This window comes from Aplosporella prunicola (assembly GCF_010093885.1).
Source record: "Aplosporella prunicola CBS 121167 unplaced genomic scaffold K452scaffold_10, whole genome shotgun sequence".
In the NCBI taxonomy this organism is placed as follows: domain Eukaryota; kingdom Fungi; phylum Ascomycota; class Dothideomycetes; order Botryosphaeriales; family Aplosporellaceae; genus Aplosporella; species Aplosporella prunicola.
In genome coordinates, this window is record NW_022983538.1 from 331,678 (window position 1) to 351,411 (window position 19,734).

Consider the following 19,734-nt stretch of genomic DNA (forward strand, 5'->3'; position numbering starts at 1 on the left):
ATCCGCGTTTTTATTGGTATCGAGGTCTATTAGTTCAGCCATCAGTCTGTCTCGGCAATCAACAGACACTCGAGGTTTGCTATAGGTCTGAGACGTGCTTCCAAGCTGAAGGCGGACATCAACCGACCAAAGAAGCCCAAACAACCTTTCGTACGAGTGCGCCTTCCGCTATTGAGAAAAAGGATGTAGAAATGTATAATGGAGGAGGACCTTCAAAGGTCAGCTCTTGAGTCGGAGTTTGGAAACGAAGTTGAAACACCAGGAAGGCAGGGAGAGACGGGGAGTGATTAGTAACAACATGTGACTTGTCACGTGAATGGCTTGCATATCTCTAACACCGTAACCACCAACGATCTCTCAACCTCCATCTATCGGGAATGCCGCAGATTCTGGCCGTATATGTTATCACCACGCGCAACATCCCCACGTGTCTATGGTATTTCTGCAACTGAAAGCATGAGACACCAGCTAGACCGACATCCCATGTCTTCTCCACCACCTCATTAGTCTCGATAGGACATTTTCTCACAAATGTAAAGCAAGCAATGTCAGTTCATTAAAAGGCCCTCAGAATACTACATAACCAGCATAAAACCCATTATCTTGGTCGCGGACAGCCCCTATGTCTTGCTACGAGTACAGTCCGCTAAAGCACCCTAAAAAGTTCAGACTACTCAAGGTCTGCTATGGAACCCCAGCTCTTCGAAGCTACAATCCGAAAAAAGCTGAATTGGAACTTGTCCATGCGAGGATCGACCAGGCTCCCCCTTACGAGGCAATCTCATATGTCTGGGGAAATCCAAACAAAACACATACGGCTTGCTTGGCTTTAGGCAAGACCTTGGCCATCACGGAAACCCTGGATCAACTTCTTCCCCACCTGAGGGCGGCTTCCACTACAGGCTATCTCTGGATTGATCAAATCTGCATCAACCAGCAAGACCGCTCCGAAGTCAGCCAGCAAGTCGGGATGATGGCGGATATTTATAAAGGAGCGCTTAAAACGCTGGTATGGTTGGGGAATGCAAACGATGTTTCTAATCTACTCATCAGTACCCTCGACACTATCAGCTCTCGAGAGAACAAGTTTGTGTTCCGCGAAGACCCCTACAATGAAAGTTGGGAAGACGAATCCCGACTCGTATCCTATCTTGAAAGTACCTTTGTGCGCCCATGCTCTACGCACTCTGTGCCACAAATGGATGATGACGAAACTTACAGCATTGGTTCTGAAGAACAAGATATGGACTTCTGCCATGCCTGTGTTTTGCAGGCTGCGAGTAATAGAAGACGAGCTGCTTGTGCTTTCATGAACAGGCCTTGGGTAAGTGCAAGCAGAATGTCTGCCAGAGTTGTACAAACCGCTTACTAGAGAGTATAGTTCTGTAGATGCTGGATCGTCCAAGAAGTCTTACTCTCTAAGGAAGTTAAGATGATGATTGGGAGTCAGGCGATTGCTCCGAACGATCTCCTGAGAATCTTGTACGCGAGCCTCTTCACTTCTTTGGAAGAAGACTTGGGGTTTGTGGATATCTGGGCAGAAACCTCAGGAATGCGTCCCTTTTGCTTCATGATGGCATTTTGGGACTATTTGGAAAGAGGTAACTTCTCGACATTTGGCGCTATCTTGGACGACATAAGATGCTATCGTGTTCGAGGATATTTGAAAGCAACAGACAAGCGCGACATGATTTATTCCCTCATAGGCCTTCATCCCAACGGCAGAGCCCTGATCACTCCGGACTATTCTTTGTCAGTCGAGGATGTCTATACGGACACAACCAGGAGTATCATAGAGGAACATCGCAACCTTAAGGTTCTCGGGATATGCGAGCAGTTTTACGACCAGGAGCCAACGTTAGCACTGCCCTCTTGGGTGCCAGACTGGTCTCGAGAAATTTCTTGCAGGCCATTATGCAGCCCAAGTCGGGACAATGATCATTTCGGGGCCTCCGGCGACTCCGAGCATCAAGTCCAACCGAGAATACTGTCACGTAAATTAGTTGTTGCTGGTGTCTGCGTTGACAAAATTACCTTCACCCATCCATACAAGCATTTTCAACACGGACTACCCGAGAACAGGCTTCAAGGTACTGACGCTAAGGTTTCAAGCGTAGACACGACCGTGCCTACCGCACCAGCCGTGAATGAGGAAACCAAAGAACGTCTGGCTCATCTTCTCAATGGTCTAGAATTCGAGGGCCTACCAATCAATACCACCGACAAAGACTATAATACCCAGGAAAGAAGCAAGATACTGGAGCAGTATGCCGCCGGAAGGTCCATCTGTTATGGGACAAGTGAACGAGTTGGCCTTTCCCCTCTGCCCACAGTCACTGGAGATATGATCTGGGTAATTCGTGGTTGCCCCGTCCCAATTGTTCTTCGCCAGTTGCTTGAAGGGGAATATCAACTTGTGGGCGCTTGTTGTCTGGAGGGGTTCATGAAGGGTGAGGTCTGCGAAAAGATTCAGGCGGAAGTCTGCACAATTTGTTTAGTATAAGACGCAGATAATCGCCATTCCTCACGCTGATGGTACTACGAAAAAGGAAATGCTGGCGGGATGAGGTCGACATACCAGGGAGTGCTCACGGTTGCTGAGCCTCTGGTCGTGTAGGTACAGACTCCCAGTTCCAGTTCCGTGACAGCCATCAAAAGTTTATGAGTTTCGCTTTGTGTGCGGCAGAAAGGTGCTTAGACTGAGGTCCTCTCTGGCTTTCGCTGAAATATTTTCATTTAGGAGCGGAATGATGACCTCGGCTGGATGCGCCCGCGTTGCATTGGGCTGTGTTGCGCTGAGCTCTGCTCCTCTCTGCTTGGGGTTGTGGTGGCTGCGCTTTCCTGTTGCCCATGAAGGAAGTCGCAAGGCAAGCGGGCGCGCGGTAGGTCATCTTTCGTCCCTGTCCTCCAAACCTTCTCCTCTTTTCTTCTTCGGCATACTTATCACAAATGTAGGTACCCCAAACACACACCCTTCTGCGACCATTTCACCTATCCTCGCTGTCCCCAGGTCCCCAGTTATCGACTTGTCCTCTCCAAATCCGAACGTTCCATTTTCTTCGAAAACACACTTGCTAACCTGTGAAACAGATAATTGTAAGGCACTCCTCCCCGTCCCTTTGCACCCATCCCCATCAACACGCCCATCGATTCAGAGCTGGAACACCCGCTGGATCAATTCCCCGCGAAAAGGTTCAATTCGCATCGACCCGACGAAACCTAGTCAAGCCAATGGTGACCACCTCACGACCCCATGAACAGCTTTCCGCGTAGCTGAGACGGATCATCTCGCATAAGGCCAATGGCTTCTTCGTGTCAGTATGAGCTCCCACTTCAAAGAGAATTTGGTGCCTTTTGTGCAGTCGAACGCTAACTGTCACTGTAGTCTCGGATCTTTTCGTATGAAGGCAGACACAACCTATTCACCTATGCTTCCAGCAATCTTTCACCGGCCGCTCAATCCAGCTCCGCATGGGGATGACTCCGATCACATTGATCCGCTGCCATTGACCTCAACTGGATATGAGTTCTGTCGAGCATTGCTAACATTGTATACAGATGCCGTCATATAATTTTACTCAGGGGGACGGCCGTTTGGTAGTCGTTCTTGCCGGCATGATGGGGGCTTTGGGGGGCCTTATTACAGGCTCTCTATTGACCCTTGTCGCAGTGTGGGTCTGGCGGCTTAAAAACCGTCGGAGCGTGCCTGAACCTGCGGGACAGCAGGGGCCGCAGCACGCGGGGGCTTAATTGCTCCCTCCACTGACAATCGGTGAGAATGGGGACGAACGGTCGTCCCTCTTGTGCCCTCTGGGCGGGGTTGTGGAGGTGGGTAAAAAAAAAAAAAAAAAAAAAAAAAAAAAAAAAAAAAAAGGGCAGTGGCAGGGGGATGGTGGGTGGGATCCTGCACCGCCGATGTTGTCTCTTTTACTCAAAGCTTTTGATGCAGTTGTTTTTCATGTTTCTTTTCTGGTTCAGAATATTCGTAGCCAAAGACTTGTTGGCGTTGTTTTTCATGTTTTCTTTTTGTTCTAGAGGGTTCGCGACGAGTACTTGTTGGCATTGTTTCCCGCATTTCTTTCTGCTTCGGAGGATTCGTGGTCAAGTGGGTAGTTGGCGTTGTTTCCTGCATTTCTTTCTACTCCAGGGGATCCTTGGTCAAGTAGTTGGCGTTGTTTTTCTCGTTTCTTCTCTATTCTGGAAGATTCACGGTTAGGAGATTTGTTAATGTTGTTTTTGTTTCTTTTCCTACTCCGAGGGTTCCGTGGGATGTTTCAGAGATGACAAGAAAAGCTCATAGGCAGCATACGGCGTTTGGACAACGCAGGGTATCTAGGGAAGGTGGCGGTGATTGCGGAAGTTTCTTGGTTGTATCGGGATGTTTTATGGGGCAGGTTAAAAGGAGCATGGACAGCAAAAAAGACATGGGAAAGGTGGCGGTGTCTGCGGAAGATTCATGGCTGTGTTGGGGCATTTACGAGATTGATTGAAAGGGGCAAGGCGCTGATAGTTGCAACTCGTCTCTTGATGGGACAACTGGTAAGCCATGGCTTTTTCTCATCCCGGAAGATCTTACTGACAACCTTAGCATAACCAGACGGCACAACGTCCAAGACTCTTTTCACTGATCGGCTATGAGCTTCAATGATTTCTAGCAGAGACGCAGACCAGCCCTCATTTACACCTGAGGAAGTCAGCTATCACAGCCTCACCACTGGTTAACAAATCTTTCACTCAAACGTTCAACGGCAAAGCAGGCCACTACTCCAATCATCCCCACCTGTCTGGGGTTTTGAGGCAGTCCGCTTCGTGGAGCTTTCACCAAGTCCCCGCCTAAACTCAAAGAACAAGCCACGAAGCGCTACTATGGCTCAGTGACATCGCGCAATTGCGGGCCGTTCCTTGTCACTCTACCACTTTCAACGACACATTGGTTTCGGCCTCACTCACAGGGCTTTGAGCTCATTGGCTCTTCTTCGCTACCCACGAAGACTTCGATGGATTTTCAATGACTACCCATCAACGCCTAATCGCTCGAAATTATCCCTCACTTGCTGGTCACCAACTGCGTTATACGTATTGCATTACAACAGCTCTTCACCAGAGATCGTGCAAGCCTACTTTCTAGCGACCGCTCATCTACGGCTGCTCAGCGACTGCTATTCATCAAGCGACTGCTGCCCATCAAGAGACTGCTGCCCATCAAGAGACTGCTGCCCATCAAGCAACTACTGCTCATCAAGCGACTGCTTATCTATAGTTGTTCGCCAGCAGCTGCTCAGCGACTATTCGTCAATATCTGCACCACAAAAGCTCTTCGCTTGCTTTTTCTCTTGCACTTTCCTCTCATTCGGGCGCACTATCCAGTACCTATGGTGCTGAATACCGGCTTCTACCAACACTTTTTTCACGCAACTGCGATTACTCTCATTTGGTCACTCTCGGAGACACCGATACTCTTGAGACGCCTCCAGTCGATCTCATGGCAGACATCCGTCACAGGTTCAGAGTGGTCATTGTTGTGCGGTTCTGTGTTCTACATGTACATATGCGAGTTATGATAGCGTTGTGTTTCTTCATCTACAAGAACCAATTACACACTTTATCCTTTGATCGTCACAAGACAATTAACTCGACATTACTGCATGTAATTCTGCTTATTTCCAAACGCCCCAGTTTGATGGTAAGTGTGATTCGGTTCGAAGCACCAGTCCCTAGGTACGCTTTGCCGAATGACGTCTCTCGACCTTGGTGACAGGCAGTCGAAAAGCCAACCAGCCAAAACTCCAATGGTCCTGGCTTTATTTAAAACACTGAAGAGCGACGATGCAGGGCACAAATATTTTCCATCTCTAAATCTCCCAAACAAATAAATCCAGTCTCCGGGCTCTTGATACTTCCACTTTGAGCCATCGAAAGGCAGGCGCCTCTAGATATCGTCCTCCAGAATGCAAATACCTCACGATACCTCCAAAATGGAAGACCAATCCAAGGAGATTCAGCCACCCAGCTACATAGCCACGATTCGGGAGTGCGATGAGATGGTCGCTCTGGTCAACATGGTGTTGGAAAGCGTCGCCGACTCATCTTTTAACGACGCCGACGCCTTCTCAACCGAGCGCCTCCGAAGATTTCTCTGGTTCCTCATGGCACGCGATTATTGTATAGGCCACTATTGGGTACGCCACTCGCGCGATTTCCAAGGCTATTCTGATGCCAATACCACACCCTGGTTATTCGCCGAGGACACCGACTACTTCAACAAAGTTTTCGTGTATATCGACCAGACTCTCATGCGCCAGCGCAGGTGTGGACTCGACAATTGCGACAAGACAGCCGCGGGTGCGTACCTCTGGAAGCATATCCACGCGCCTGCGCGGGCCCTTGGCCTGCCCATGGAGGCCGTCGTATTGCGTATCCGCCATTTCGCCTTGTTTAAAACGCAATACAATCTTGGTGTCTGCAAATACGATGGCTGCATAAGGAAAACTTACTATACGTACGACTTTATGGAGTTGGCCCGGAAGTTTCTCTTGGATCGTGGAACCATTGTACCACGCGTTGCGCCCAATCCAGTTGCTGGGAGAGTTATGATAGGGAAAATCCGGGAATTCGTAGAGTACTATTTCAACCGGCTTGATGGTTTCGATTACAATCTCACTTTGGATCTTGATAATACCTCACACAAAGTATCATCATATCATGAGGAGCCCATCACCTTCGAGCTTGGAAATGGTGGAAAGCGCTATCAAATGCATGAAAAATCGTGGGATCGGGAATCTCGCAAGGCTATCGCACACCTTTATGATATTGCTCGGCCTGGGGTTTTGCGGAGGATGACGAAACACGGTCTCGAAGCCTCGAAAGGTGTTCTTGAGAGGGTGCTTTTCGGAAACAGTCAGAGGAAATATACTAGATAACAATAGAAGGAATTAAAAGAAATGATGGTTGGAGACGTTGATGGTGCTTGACGGATGCACGCGAGCTTGGGAAGCATTTCTGCATCACCTCGCAACCAGAGGAAAAAAGTGCAAAAATAAACTCCCCCGGACAGGCTTGAACTGTCAACCTCCTGATAGCCAAGTATCTTAAAGATGCTCTTAACAGTCAGACGCGCTAGCCAATTGCGCCACGGAGGAAGTTGAAATTTTATACTGAGTGTTTGTATATATGATGCCACAAATTTGTGATTCGTAGAAGTCCTGGACCGTGCAATCCTGCCCACTCGAAAGCGACAGGAAATGCGCTTGAGAGCAACAACGTCTTCATGCCTTTTGGCTGTTTGAACGCGACACTAGACCACAATATGGGAAATCGCGCCCGCAAGGAAGTGCGCGACTCGGTATAGGACGGCGGCGGGCTCTTTGACGAGGATATATGCGCACTCACTATTCTGACTTGCCCAAACGTCGTGACCTGTACGGCGGTTGGTATTCCAGTCTGGAGGCATTGCCAGAGACGAGAAAGCCGTTTCTTCATCCATTCACAGCCTCGCTCTCCCCATCGCCGTCCTCTTCGCTATCCTCCTCGTCCTCGTCCTTCTCGCGCCCTGCCCCATACAATATTTCGCAGACGCCGCCTATCGGCACGTCGAGCACCGCATCCGTACTCTCGCTCCACAGGTTCTTCCAATCGACCTCCTTCTCCTGCCCAACCGCAAACCCTTTGCCGACGCTCATCGCGCTGCTCTGTCTACTATGCGCCGCGCTGGCGGTACCCTTCTGGTCATCCTTCCCCATGCGCACGATCTTGCCGCGCGCGTCCATCACGGCGATCTGCGCCGCGTCGTCAACGAGGTTTTCGCAGTTCTTCATCGGCAGCGTCAGGTAGTCGACGTTGTAGCTCGCCAGCGCGACATAGATCCACATGATCAGGACAACCAGCCACGCCGGCACCGCCAGAGCCCACCACCGGTTCGGATAGTAGTAGATGCCGAGCTGGTGCAGGAACGGACGCGGTAGATATGCCCACAGTATGTACATGAGGAACGCGAAGCTCGACGCTAGGTAGATAAAGAAGCCATAATACTCGTACGTCGGCACCTTAGGCGCCGCGCGGGGGATCGGCGTCGCGGACGCAAACGATGATGCCAGGTTGTTTGTGGGTGTACCGGTGCCGGTACCCGTCCCGGTCGATGCCGCGCTGGGCGCCCGCTTTGAACTATTAACTGCGCCGCCGTGCCGGTACGGCCCCGGCACTGCCTCTACATCTGAGCTATCCGGTGTCGTCGGCCGGCTCGTCTGCGTGCTGAAGCTGGGCCGCAATAGGCTTGTCAGGCTGGGCGACGGAGGCAGCGGCGTGGGCGGTCGGTTGTAGAAAGGCGGGAATAGCGCCGCCGATGCATGTGGTAGATGCGAATGCGACCGGCTTCCGTGCGAATATATCGGCCGTTTTGGTTTGGTACCTGGCCCTGTGCTTGTGCTGCGAGGCGCCTGCACGGCGGGCGCTGGCCCGTCGAAGTCGAGTCCATCGTCGCCATTGTCTTCCTCCTCAGATGCACTCGTTAGACCGGAGGCGTCCAGGGTAAAGGAGTCTTCCGTCGAAAGGTTGTCTTCTACAGAAGCCGCTTCAGAAGGAGACGTGGTTGTGGGAGACAGCAGGCTGCTTGGAGCCTCGGTTTTGGCACTTGGAGGAGTCGGCGCCGGCGGGAGTGAATCGAGGGAAAGCGACTTGAGAGTTGGGAGATTAGGAGTGGACTTCGATTGGAGGCCCTTCGGATAGCCATTTCCCCTACTCTGCGGCGGCATTTTGAGTTGTAGGGAAGTTGAGAGGTCTAATGGAGATGATGAAACTCGGAAGTACGCTCGGCATTGACGCTCGTGATCAGCCACGACACGTGAAAGCGCGCGCAGACGCGTGTAGAACTATGGCGACTCCAAGTTGATTTTATTTGGGAATCTTGATATTACTCGCAAATGCATCGTTTTGATCTAACAACTTCTTAGGTTGCGCACATCTAATCCCTAATCCCAAAAACATCCGGCGCTGCTCCCCGTTTATGACTGCGACATATGCTCGTTCAACTGCGCCAGACTGTCGCTCAGTCCCGTCTGAGCCTTTATGGCCAGCTCTCTCCTCTCATTATCCATGTTCTCGGAGAAGTAAAGCTCCAGCATCTTCTTCAGTTCCTCGTACGCAAACGGTCCGTTGTTTTCTTTGCTCTCCTTGGCAGCGGCGATGATGGCTTCCGCCCCTATTGTGAAGAAGTTGTAGTATTGAGTAGCTTTGGAGAGGACAGCGTCGGCTTCGATGTTCTTAAGGTTTTGTTGCAGAACCAAGACGTTGAGCTGCATTACGGCGCATCCGTTTTCATTCATGCGAGGGATCTTCTGGCTGTTCTTGACAAGGAGTTGGTCGGTAAGGTGGCCAAGACCTTGAGTAATGAATCTGCGGCAAGTTAGTCTTCTTGTTCACAAACTCAAGAAAGAAGAAACCATACCGGTGCTGCTGCTTTTGAAGCTGTCCCAGGACTTCTTCGTCAATTTCGCTCAGCTCTGAGTTGAGCTGAAGCACTTCTGGATCAGGTTCGCCAAAAATTTGGTCTAACCGATAAGTACCCTTGAAACATTGGTTGACGTGATACAAAACGTGGTATCTGACTTCCAGATGCAATGTCTGAAGTATGGCGCCTGCAAGTTCGTGGTAAGAGTTCACCACTCCGTCGAAAGCACTGTATACGTCAGCGTTTGAAAAGGGGTATTTTTATAGGTCGTTTCTTACATGGCCGTCTCTTGGTTCAGTGGCAAGAAGACGGGATTTCCGTCACCGCGAGGTTCTGCGGAGCCGACGTTTGTCCAGCGTCGCCTGTGTCCTCCCCGAGCGCTACTTGGCCGAGAAGAATTGGTGGCACGGTCGCTAATATGGCGGAGCCCATGGACCTTACTCGCAAGCCATTTCTGCACAATTGATCAGTAAGATGTCCGACAGCTTTTCGGAAATATCCCCACTCACCATGCTTGTAAACAACAAGCATAACGCTGCTATGTTCTTGCGGTCAGTAATCAAATCAGGATGTGTGACATCTTGACAATGCTCCATGAATAGCGTTGTTGCCTGAGTAAAGTATTAGCGGTGATGACGATAGGATTACATGAGGTTCTTACCTTTTCCAAACGCTCTTCACGATTTTCATCATGCGCATGCATGAGAGCGAGAAGAACTTTAGAAACCTCATGATTCTGAGCCAGGGCTGCGGAGGCTTTGAGATGGTTCTCTTTCCCTTGGGTGCGAGTCACAAGGACTACAAGAGTCAGCTAAGGCATGCGATTATGCTCAAATGTACATACTTCTATACCAGCCATAGCATTTATCATAGTAAGTCACCATTTGAGTGATGATGAGCTGACTGAAAGCCTGGTCATGTGGAAGGTTATCCAACATCTTGCAAAAGGCGGTGATAAGGGAGAAAAATTTGGTAGTGCCCTACAAAAATTAGCTTTCAAGCATGGCCAGTGAAAAGATACGCCTTTACCTTGAAGACGGGTTTCTTCGAATGGATCTGCCACTGTGCGTCCTCATGGAAGGTGTCTGCCTCCATGAACGTCTGAGCGCAGAGGTCTACAAGAGTCTCATCGAGCTGAGGATGGAAAACATTGACAAGGAAGTCGTCGAGGAAGGAGGTAAGCGTGCTCGTGACTATGTCGGAGGTAGGAGGAACCACTTCCTTGAGTCGGTTCAGGAATGCCAGAGATGGCGGCAGTAGAATACCCATGTTGAATACACTGGGTTCCACAAGCAGCTTATGGCCCGTAGCGCTCCCGTCATGTCTGTCAGAACTATTGCTCGTCTGGAGACCACTAAGACGTTTCGAGTCCGATACTAGCCCAGGAACTGAAGACTTGAGGATGACTTCCAGGTCGTCGCGCTCAGAGGCAAAATCCGTTGCGGTTACGTCCATATCCGATAGTTTGAACATTTTCTTGTTTCTGTCACGCTGTGTCCTTTGGAAAACACTTTCCTCGTTGTTGCGCCCTGAACCTGACCGGTACGCAAGCTCGCCATCAGTGGAGAGGTAATCATGCAGTAAAGAACGCATTTCACTCTGGTAGAGGCTCCATAATTCTTTGAAACTGCCGGTCAAGGTAGCCGTATCCCGCAGACCGTCACGCTTTGCGATCCCTGACACAACTTCGTAGACAACCCGATGACTCTCAGCGATTGCTTCGAACCTAGCGTAAAGAGTCCATAACAGATCGTTGAGGAGAGTTGTCTTGGATTCATCGGTCCCGTAAGCCTTTCCTCCCTTTCCACCAGGCTTATTCTGGTAGTTACGGACGAGACTAGGGTACCGTTGGGCAACCTCTGTGTTGGACTTCTCCACAACTCTAAAAAGCTCAACAGGGAGACGCTGCTCTATGTTGTCGATCGCGGTGTCGAGACGTCCCATTTTGTTCAATGCTTCGAGTATAACTTGGATGTAGTGAAACGTATCGGCCTCGGGATTCCGCGATGCGTCGTCCGTGAAAGGCTGCGATGTGTCTAGGCTATCCAGAAACTGATAAAGCGCGCGACTGTGTACGTCAATCTGCGCTACGGAGCCGTCGGCTGCGGGCTTCACTTGGTTATGAGCATATGCCTTCCAGCGATCCTCGCAGTACGGGGATTTGAGGTACAAGTGACTGTGAAGCTCCTCTATGAGAATATCCGTTAGAGAATACTCTTGGTTGCTGAGATAAACCCGCAGATCACTAAGGGCGCCGATATTTTCCATCTCGGACTTCCGTATCAACCTCAGTGCGTCCTGGAGCGTGTCGACAGCCGGCAAGAATCTCTTTTCGGATATCCGTACCTCGAGACGCTCCGGTACATTGCGAAGCTGCTCGATGGAACCCAGAATCGAAAGCATCTCATCATAATTCTGTGACGCCGTAGCAAAGCCTCGCAGTTCCGGTTTCGTCGTCGCCAGGTTAGATTTAGCAGACACCAATGACTCCTTCAGCGTTCTGACGCGCGCCTGCGAAGACTGGAGACTGCTCTGGATTTTGTGGAATGTACCGATGGAACTGTTGAAACCTTGGTGGTGCTCGTTGACAATTGCTCTCAGCGCCGTCTGCAGCTGTGCATGGGTGCTCATAAATTCGCCGTGGCGGTTGGCCAGGCCTAACGAGCTGGTGTCGAGCAACTTAAGGGCCACTTGAACGGGCGTACAATTCTCGTCGGTCATGAAACTCCATTCTTGTTGTATGTATTCCAGGGACTCTATCGGGCAGACAGTCAGCGCCGTCTGAGACTATAAAATGCGAGCCTCCTATGCCGCCTCTCTTTCGGCGTGATATGGGACGCTGGAAGCTAGTCTTTGGCGGCCACTGACCTTCGATCTGTCGGCTGGCATCACCTCCTGCTGGTCTGCTCCGACTCCTCCCCGCATTCCAATTCCCCCCGCTTCTCCTGTTTGCCCTGCTCCGCTCCAAACTTGTGGGGCGCTCGACGTGGGCGCTGGGGGAAAAGCCGCGCTGCGGAGACGAGGAGAAGCCGCCGTAGCCTCCGGAACGGCCATCACGGCTGGCGCCATCTGCGCCGTATCCCCGTCGGTCGTCTTGGTCGGGCTGGCCTAGGCCTCCGTAGCCCCCGTAGCCGTTGGCATATCCGTTGGCGCCGGAGCGCGCAGAGGGCGGTAGGCGGGACATGGTGGGCTCAGCGGTCGTCGTCGTCGAGGGGTCGCGGGAGAGAGGGACAAGGACAGGTCATGCTGCGCCTTTGTCGCTTTGACACCTCAGGCGGACATGGGCGCGGGAGCACTGGTACACGCAGCTGGCCCGAGCTCCCCTTTAAGATGTGGTCGGACAGTCGGCTGAAGATCGGCAGCTCATGACCCGCGCGCTCCCCATTCAACTTCCACCTGGCCTCAGTTGCGCACAAAACGTCCGCGAGTCGAGCTTCCCCATCACCAACCTCCCTCCCCATTCCATCTGCGGTAGTCGTAGACCCCGACCGCCTGCTTCAATCCGCTTTGTTCGCTCTTTTGCCCTTTTCCCTGTTTCTTATCCTCGCGAAGAACCGGCAAGATGAGCGGCTGTAAGTGCCTCCATTTCGCGCTTTCCGCGAGCCTGCCTGCCATTGAAAGAGTTGCGCACGAGCTAACCAGCCCTCTCTACTCGCAGTGCGGTTCCTCGACCTTATCAAGCCATTCGTGCCTCTGCTCCCAGAGTACGTACTCCGAAACAACGCGACTAGGGGAATCTTCAAAGACTGACAACATCGCAGGGTCGCGGCGCCTGAGACGTCCAAAACTCCCTTCAACCAGCGGTTGATGTGGACTGGCGTCACTCTCCTGATCTTCTTGGTCATGTCGCAGATGCCTTTGTACGGCATTGTGTCGTCCGACACCTCGGATCCGCTCTATTGGCTCCGTATGATGTTGGCCTCCAATCGCGGAACCCTCATGGAATTGGGTATTACGCCCATCATTTCGTCCGGCATGGTCTTCCAGCTTCTCGCTGGTACCCACCTGATTGACGTCAACCTTGACCTGAAGACCGATCGCGAGCTTTACCAGACCGCTCAGAAGCTTTTGGCCATCGTCCTCTCCTTCGGCCAGGCCTGCGTTTACGTCCTGACTGGTCTCTACGGCCAGCCCTCCGACCTCGGCGCTGGTGTCTGCGTGCTTCTCGTTGTTCAGCTTGTTGTCGCTGGTCTCATCGTCATTCTGCTCGATGAGCTGCTCCAGAAGGGCTATGGTCTGGGCTCCGGTATTTCGCTGTTCATTGCGACCAACATCTGCGAGTCCATCATCTGGAAGGCTTTCTCCCCCACCACCATCAACACTGGTCGTGGCCCGGAGTTCGAGGGTGCTGTCATCGCGCTCTTCCACCTTCTCATTACTTGGCCCAACAAGCAGCTGGCTCTCCGCGAGGCTTTCTACCGCCAGAACCTTCCCAACGTCATGAACCTCATGGCCACCGTCCTCGTTTTCGCTGCGGTCATCTACCTCCAGGGCTTCCGTGTTGAGATTCCCGTCAAGTCTTCTCGCCAGAGGGGCATGCGCGGCTCTTACCCCGTCCGCCTTTTCTACACTTCCAACATGGTAATTTGCGATCGCAATCTGGGTACTGTCTACAGTTGCTAACCTCATGATTCAGCCCATTATGCTCCAGTCCGCTCTGAGCTCCAACATTTTCCTCATCTCCCAGATGCTCTACTCCCGTTTCAGCGACAACCTCCTCGTCCGTCTTCTCGGTGTCTGGGAGCCCCGCGAGGGCTCTGCCCAGCTCTACGCCGCCTCCGGCATTGCCTACTACATGTCCCCTCCCCTCAACTTCGCCGAGGCTCTCCTTGACCCCATCCACACGGTCGTCTACATCAGCTACATGCTCATTGCCTGCGCCGTCTTCTCCAAGACGTGGATTGAAGTCTCCGGCTCGTCTCCTCGTGACGTTGCCAAGCAGCTTAAGGAGCAGGGTCTCGTCATGGCTGGTCACCGTGAGCAGTCTATGTACAAGGAGCTCAAGCGCGTCATTCCTACTGCTGCCGCTTTCGGTGGTGCCTGCATTGGCGCGCTCTCGGTTGCCTCTGACCTGCTCGGCGCTCTCGGTTCCGGCACCGGTATTTTGCTCGCTGTCACGTAAGTTTCCCTGGGATCAGCGGTAGAGTGTCATTCGCTAACGCCCGCCCAGTATCATCTACAGCTACTTCGAGATTGCCGCCAAGGAGGGCGACACTGCTGGCTTGAAGGGCATGATGCTCGGTTAAGCACTTTGCATCGTCTCCGGGAGGTGTCTCGGATGGGGAGGATTCTTCATGTAGGACAAGCGTTGCACGCTTGTTGCTGTACTTTATTTCAAAATGATTAAATGCGAGTTTTGGGGATGATCGAGGAGCTTTAGCAGAGCGGTGGATGTAAAAATGTTCTCTGGTAATTGTGCTTGAAGCATAGTATTGGAGTCGAGTTGTAAATGCGAATTACGATGACTGTCTGCAATTGCGCTCTGGCCGAGCAATGAGCGGTGTTGATTATGATGGTCTGGATATGAGGCTGTGAAGGGCTCCTTGAAGCTGCGACTGTTGGTCGATGAGACAGATGCAGTATGACGCTATTTCTCCGCGGTTTGAGCTTTTAGCGATCCACGGTGAAGTCCGTGCGCGTTCCGATGGGTTCCCTTGTAACATTGCACTTACAAGAACCGCGATTGCCCTGCCTTCCGTCGTCTCGTAGCACACTTCTCTTCCCGCCAGCCATTCCTAACAATGGCATCCGACCCTTCCAGCTCGTCCCCTCCGCGCAGCTATGGCCGCATTCCTAGCTTGAAGTCCTTCCTTCCGCTTTCGGAGGAGGCAGTCCTTTCGACGCGTGGTCAGAATTTGCCCGGTTTACTACAGCAGTCATTCGGCGGTCGCCCTGCTGGGGGAAGGCCTCCGAGTGTTCAGTCTGGGCGAAGAGGCAGCAACGAATTTGGGCCCGACGGAGACATGAGAATCCCAGGCCGAGAGACCCCCGACCATGACCAGCTTAGTGCTGGCTCTCGACGTACAAGTTTGGGGGGCGCGAGCGTGTTGATGACGCCCCAAATGCGAAGTCAGAGGTTGATTGGGAATAGCAATCCGAGATACAAATGGTTGGTGTGGCCCAAGAAAGCTATAGAGATAGAAGCTAACTAGATTTAGGGAGCAGTACTGGAAGTCTGAAGAGGAACTGCAAAAGTATAAAAAGCCGATGTGAGTTGAGACCCTGGAACTGCCCAACGCGGTCATTAACCTTTCCGCAGACGCCAGTACTACGAACGGAACAACTACCTAATCCAGCAATATGCATATATCGACCGACTACTCGACTCTTCACTTCCGCACAACCTCATCCAAGAGTACAACCAACCTTTGGACACGATCACAGAGGAACCACGCACTGCGCCTGTTTCACCATACATGAATGGCCAGCAATCAGAGTATGACAAGCCAAGGGTCAAGCGGACCCCGAAAAACCTATATAAAGTACCGGACGAAGAGACACCTTTGCTGGCGGCAAACGGTCATGACGAGGAGTTGGGCTCGGCCATCATGCCGCCTTATGAACCCGAGGAAGAAACAGGCAGCCAGCATAAGATTGTCAAGATCGCAATCTATGTCAATCTCATCGCGAACACGGCCTTGTTAGCCCTAAAGATCATCGTTACCGTCATGACATCCTCACTCTCTGTCATCGCAAGTTTGGTCGATGCAGCTTTGGACTTCCTCAGTACAGCGATTGTATGGGTCACCACGTACCTCATCTCTCGCCAGGATCGCTACTCTTACCCTATCGGAAGAAGGAAGTTGGAGCCCATCGGAGTGCTTGTCTTCTCGGTCATTATGGTTACCTCATTCTTCCAGGTTATGCTCGAGGGTCTCCAAAGGTTTACTGGCACCGATCGCACCATCGTACAGCTCACCATCCCTGCTGTTAGCATCATGGCAGCAACGGTTGGTATCAAGTTTGCTTGCTGGCTCTGGTGTCGGTTGATCAAAAATTCAAGTGTGCAGGCGTTGGCACAGGACGCAATGACGGATGTTGTGTTCAACACCTTCAGTATCATCTTCCCATTAAGTGAGTATCCATTTGTGTCTGCTGGTGACCAAGGCGGTTTCTCGCCGCCCTGTGACCGCAATTAATCCTGTCATGTTGTGGGTTTGAAGCTAATGAACACAGTCGGATATTTCGCCAAAGTATGGTGGCTCGACCCCCTCGGTGGCATCCTGCTGTCACTCTACGTCATCATCAACTGGTCGCACACATCAGCCACGCATATCCGCAACCTGACTGGCGCCGCGGCGTCGGCTGACGAGCGCAACATCCTGCTCTACCTGACGATGAGATTTGCGAAGACGATCAAGCACATCCAAGGCCTGCAGGCCTACCACTCGGGCGACAAGCTTAACGTGGAGGTTGACATTGTGCTGGATGAGTTCATCAGCCTTAGGGACGCTCACGATCTCGGTGAGTCACTGCAGTATGTCCTTGAGAGTGCACCGTCTGTCGACCGTGCCTTTGTCCACCTGGACTACGCCTCTTGGAACTTGCCAACGCATATGCAACAACACGATGAATGAAGGTGGAAACGGATGGAGTTTCCAAGGCCATCATCTCTGCATATACATGGAGTTGTTTCAAGTGGGTGGATGTATCGGTGTAGCGTTTGTTTTGTTTTGTCCATAGATTTCCGCAATTGTGAGCAAGCTTATTTCTCTTTCAGGCAAGCCCTTTGCCCATCAACTCCGGTTGGCTTGCCACCTTCAGCTTCGTGATTGGAGCCGGACAAACTGTTGAAGGCAGGCCGGTTCCATTGCACGGATCGGCGAACGGGTTACTTTGCCCGGTGGCCGACCAGCTAGGCACTAGACACGCTTGATATTATTGTCGGGCCGCCTGCCATTGGTGATAACCCACCTACCACCCGCACCACCATCTCCGCCGCCAACTCCCCAAGGCAGGAGGGGAGAAGCTCGCGTGTAAATAAGGTATAGCACCACCACGCTCCGATCGGATATCGCAGGCGCCGGCCCGGTGCGCTAGCCAAAAGCTTCTTCCCAACCTGCCCTGCTTCTCGTTTTCTTGTTCTCGCTCAAACTTGCTCAAAGCTTCCACGCGGCGGGCGGCTTGACAACGCAGCTGCATGCAACAACGGCACGCCACCACGCGCGCTCCGGAGCCTTTCGACCGCGCCCACGACGTCAACCACCACCAAAACTGTTGTCTTGGCCCTCCTTCTTCTGGGCTATATTAAACATCGCCGTCGCGCCATTATTGCTGTTCCTTAGACTTCATGTCGCCGCCGTCGCCATGAACAACTACGCAAACTGGGGTGCGCTTCTCGTACCCCAACAACGGGGCCCAGCTAACAACAACGTCAACAACGTCAACAACAATGGTAATAACAATGGCAATAACAATGCTGACGGGGAAGGAGAGGGTGATTTCGTCATGGACTTTGACCTTGCGTTCGACGAAGAGGGCGCCGATGCTGCTGCTAGGCGTGCTCAGCAGCTGAACCACCGCGCCGCTACCGCTGCTGCAATTGCGCCAGACATGCTACTGCCGCCGCCGTTCGCACCTGATGCCGAGGCGAACCGACACGGAGCTGCTCCTTCGCCGCCTCCGGTCGAGGAGCGTGGTCTTATCGATGAGCAACATGACCACGATAACCAAGAGGACATCGGCCTTCACCCTGACCCCCGCTATCCAGTCTTTCAGCACGTCGTCGACGCCGATGATAATGACGAAGAAGAAGAAGAAGAAGAAGAAGACGGTCTTCCGCAGGAGGGCCCACCACCTGCTCCGCCTCGCCCCGGTAGACCTGATGCCGAACCAGCTCAGTTAATGCCGCCGCTTCACCTACCTCACCGCGCGCACATCGACGCTCTCAGGGCCGAAATGATAGATATCCGTGGCGAGATTCACGACCTGCGCGCCCGGCTGCAGAGGCAGCCGCTGCCGTCCGCGGCCGGAATTCTGGCTCTCCAGCGTGAGTTGCGCAGACAGCAAGTGGCGCTGTTCACACTGCTGCGCGAACACGACGCGCTGCGCTTCCAGCGTGTGGCGGGCAGAATGCCTTGGGAGGGAGGAGGAGGTGGAGGAGGTGGTGGTGGGGTACCGAGGAGGCCCAGGCCACGTGGGATGATACCCCCTCCCCCGCAGCCACTCCCACGTGGACGTGGACCCGGCGTCCACCCGCCACCCCCACGTGCTGGTGCTGTTGGTGCCGGGCTCAACCATCCGCCTCCGCCGTGGTGGATGGTCCCGCCTTCACCGCTCCCGTCACGCGACCCGTCTCTGTCGTCGTCCGAACGTTCGCAGTCCCCTCGTGACCATGCTCGACGCAGCAGGCCGGGCACGCCTCGTCGTCGCAGGCAGCGCCAGTTACTCCAGCTTCATGGCCAGGGCGCTCAAGGCCTTCGCCAGATTAGTCCGGCGACGCGCGTTAGACTGGGAGCTGAGCTGCGCGCGCAGCACGAGCTTCTGAGACAGTTGGCCCCGTTTGGGGATGCGCAGCCAGAACTTCAGGCTGAGATTGCGAACTTGGAGGACATTCTTGCTGGTGGAAGGAGGTTCGAGGGCGCATTCGGACGCGGCGACAACGGCAACGGCAATGAGAACGACGGTCTCGGAATTGGCAATGAGAACAACGATGGCAATGGAAACGGCAACCACACTATCACCAACAACGCTCGCAACAACAACAACAACCCTCGCAATGAGCAAGACGAAGAAGACTTCCGCTTCCCGCTTCCCGGTCAGCCGGTCGACGGCCCCGTCACTATCAATGACGAGCAAGGCCCACGCTACCTCGTACGCCTACTCACTCACGACACCGCAGCCGCCGCAGCCATAGCGGCACGCGGCCGCGCGGCGCTGACCCGTTTCGAAGAGGGCGCGCGCTGGGCGTTGGTGGAGGTGGCGCTGGCAGCCGGAGCGCTGGAGCGCATGTCCGCGGGCCCGAGAGGCGTCATCTGGGCCGTTGCGGCTGGACGGGACGACGTTGTGGGCGCGCTGGGCGCGCTGGACGAGGCGTGGAGCGTGCTTGGGATTGGAGAGGGCGGTGCCGAGGGCATGGTGTTCATGATTAGGAAGGGCGGGGAGAGTGATGATGGCGAGAGCGAGGGAGAGTGATGGTTGTTGGTGATGATGATGGGAGGTGGTGGTGGGTGGGGGCTGTTTGGCTTGTTTGCAGCCTGCTCGGGGCCTGCCGGCGCGGGTGCGGTTGCGGTTGCGGTTGCGGTTGCGAAGCGACCCTGGCACCCACCCTGGACTGGACACGACACGCCACG

General features: G+C 53.2%; 8 protein-coding genes and 1 non-coding gene across 9 annotated transcripts; 6 read left to right on the forward strand and 3 right to left on the reverse strand.

Moving 5' to 3' along the window:
* Positions 1–622: 622 nt before the first annotated feature.
* Positions 623–2,503, forward strand: K452DRAFT_307745 (uncharacterized protein; the record flags this gene model as incomplete). The annotated part of the gene is made up of 2 exons (XM_033543101.1): positions 623–1,324; positions 1,382–2,503. The coding sequence occupies 2 exons, from the start codon at positions 623–625 to the stop codon at positions 2,501–2,503; spliced, it is 1,824 nt and encodes a 607-aa protein (XP_033398544.1).
* Positions 2,504–2,521: 18 nt separating this feature from the next.
* Positions 2,522–3,144, forward strand: K452DRAFT_11411 (uncharacterized protein). The gene is made up of 3 exons (XM_033535062.1): positions 2,522–2,617; positions 2,741–2,882; positions 2,956–3,144. Exons 2-3 carry the CDS (start codon positions 2,748–2,750, stop codon positions 3,076–3,078), a joined length of 258 nt encoding a protein of 85 aa, XP_033398545.1. The 5' UTR covers positions 2,522–2,617; positions 2,741–2,747; the 3' UTR covers positions 3,079–3,144.
* Positions 3,145–5,975: 2,831 nt separating this feature from the next.
* K452DRAFT_317740 (uncharacterized protein) lies at positions 5,976–6,920 on the forward strand (the record flags this gene model as incomplete). Its single annotated transcript, XM_033544098.1, has 1 exon — positions 5,976–6,920. One exon carries the CDS (start codon positions 5,976–5,978, stop codon positions 6,918–6,920), a length of 945 nt encoding a protein of 314 aa, XP_033398546.1.
* Positions 6,921–7,041: 121 nt separating this feature from the next.
* K452DRAFT_t72 lies at positions 7,042–7,139 on the reverse strand. Its single transcript has one exon. It is a non-coding gene; the product is annotated as a tRNA-Asn (tRNA).
* Positions 7,140–7,261: 122 nt separating this feature from the next.
* K452DRAFT_286460 (uncharacterized protein) lies at positions 7,262–8,766 on the reverse strand. The gene has a single exon (XM_033540296.1). The coding sequence runs from the start codon at positions 8,745–8,747 to the stop codon at positions 7,476–7,478; it is 1,272 nt and encodes a 423-aa protein (XP_033398547.1). The 5' UTR covers positions 8,748–8,766; the 3' UTR covers positions 7,262–7,475.
* Positions 8,767–8,868: 102 nt separating this feature from the next.
* On the reverse strand, positions 8,869–12,722 carry K452DRAFT_286461 (uncharacterized protein). The gene is made up of 8 exons (XM_033540297.1): positions 12,311–12,722; positions 10,472–12,198; positions 10,287–10,422; positions 10,104–10,240; positions 9,952–10,053; positions 9,721–9,896; positions 9,440–9,670; positions 8,869–9,387 (listed from the first exon to the last, which is right to left on the reverse strand). The coding sequence occupies exons 1-8, from the start codon at positions 12,624–12,626 to the stop codon at positions 8,997–8,999; spliced, it is 3,216 nt and encodes a 1,071-aa protein (XP_033398548.1). The 5' UTR covers positions 12,627–12,722; the 3' UTR covers positions 8,869–8,996.
* Positions 12,723–12,842: 120 nt separating this feature from the next.
* Positions 12,843–14,915, forward strand: K452DRAFT_350563 (uncharacterized protein). Its single transcript, XM_033545666.1, has 5 exons — positions 12,843–13,014; positions 13,101–13,146; positions 13,204–14,023; positions 14,079–14,560; positions 14,613–14,915. Exons 1-5 carry the CDS (start codon positions 13,005–13,007, stop codon positions 14,686–14,688), a joined length of 1,434 nt encoding a protein of 477 aa, XP_033398549.1. The 5' UTR covers positions 12,843–13,004; the 3' UTR covers positions 14,689–14,915.
* A 222-nt stretch (positions 14,916–15,137) lies between these two features.
* K452DRAFT_11527 (uncharacterized protein) lies at positions 15,138–17,384 on the forward strand. The gene is made up of 4 exons (XM_033535080.1): positions 15,138–15,551; positions 15,601–15,651; positions 15,702–16,516; positions 16,619–17,384. The coding sequence occupies exons 1-4, from the start codon at positions 15,184–15,186 to the stop codon at positions 17,017–17,019; spliced, it is 1,635 nt and encodes a 544-aa protein (XP_033398550.1). The 5' UTR covers positions 15,138–15,183; the 3' UTR covers positions 17,020–17,384.
* K452DRAFT_11528 (uncharacterized protein) lies at positions 17,385–19,686 on the forward strand. The gene has a single exon (XM_033535081.1). It carries the CDS (start codon positions 17,750–17,752, stop codon positions 19,574–19,576), a length of 1,827 nt encoding a protein of 608 aa, XP_033398551.1. The 5' UTR covers positions 17,385–17,749; the 3' UTR covers positions 19,577–19,686.
* The last annotated feature ends 48 nt before the right edge of the window (positions 19,687–19,734 follow it).

Bases quoted from the DNA above. Each gene is read 5' to 3' on its own strand.
- K452DRAFT_11411 (XM_033535062.1), top strand. From the start codon at position 2,748: ATGATGACCTCGGCTGGATGCGCCCGCGTTGCATTGGGCTGTGTTGCG. The intron at 2,883-2,955 runs GTAGGTCATCTT...TCACAAATGTAG, and splicing joins GCAAGGCAAGCGGGCGCGCG to GTACCCCAAACACACACCCT.
- K452DRAFT_350563 (XM_033545666.1), top strand. The intron at 13,147-13,203 runs GTACGTACTCCG...ACAACATCGCAG, and splicing joins TTCGTGCCTCTGCTCCCAGA to GGTCGCGGCGCCTGAGACGT. The intron at 14,561-14,612 runs GTAAGTTTCCCT...ACGCCCGCCCAG, and splicing joins GGTATTTTGCTCGCTGTCAC to TATCATCTACAGCTACTTCG.
- K452DRAFT_11527 (XM_033535080.1), top strand. From the start codon at position 15,184: ATGGCATCCGACCCTTCCAGCTCGTCCCCTCCGCGCAGCTATGGCCGC. The intron at 15,552-15,600 runs GTTGGTGTGGCC...AACTAGATTTAG, and splicing joins AGCAATCCGAGATACAAATG to GGAGCAGTACTGGAAGTCTG. The intron at 16,517-16,618 runs GTGAGTATCCAT...TAATGAACACAG, and splicing joins CAGTATCATCTTCCCATTAA to TCGGATATTTCGCCAAAGTA.
- K452DRAFT_11528 (XM_033535081.1), top strand. From the start codon at position 17,750: ATGAACAACTACGCAAACTGGGGTGCGCTTCTCGTACCCCAACAACGG.
- K452DRAFT_286460 (XM_033540296.1), bottom strand. From the start codon at position 8,747: ATGCCGCCGCAGAGTAGGGGAAATGGCTATCCGAAGGGCCTCCAATCG.
- K452DRAFT_286461 (XM_033540297.1), bottom strand. From the start codon at position 12,626: ATGTCCCGCCTACCGCCCTCTGCGCGCTCCGGCGCCAACGGATATGCC. The intron at 10,241-10,286 runs GTATGTACATTT...TGACTCTTGTAG, and splicing joins ATGCTATGGCTGGTATAGAA to TCCTTGTGACTCGCACCCAA. The intron at 10,054-10,103 runs GTAAGAACCTCA...TACTTTACTCAG, and splicing joins GTGAAGAGCGTTTGGAAAAG to GCAACAACGCTATTCATGGA.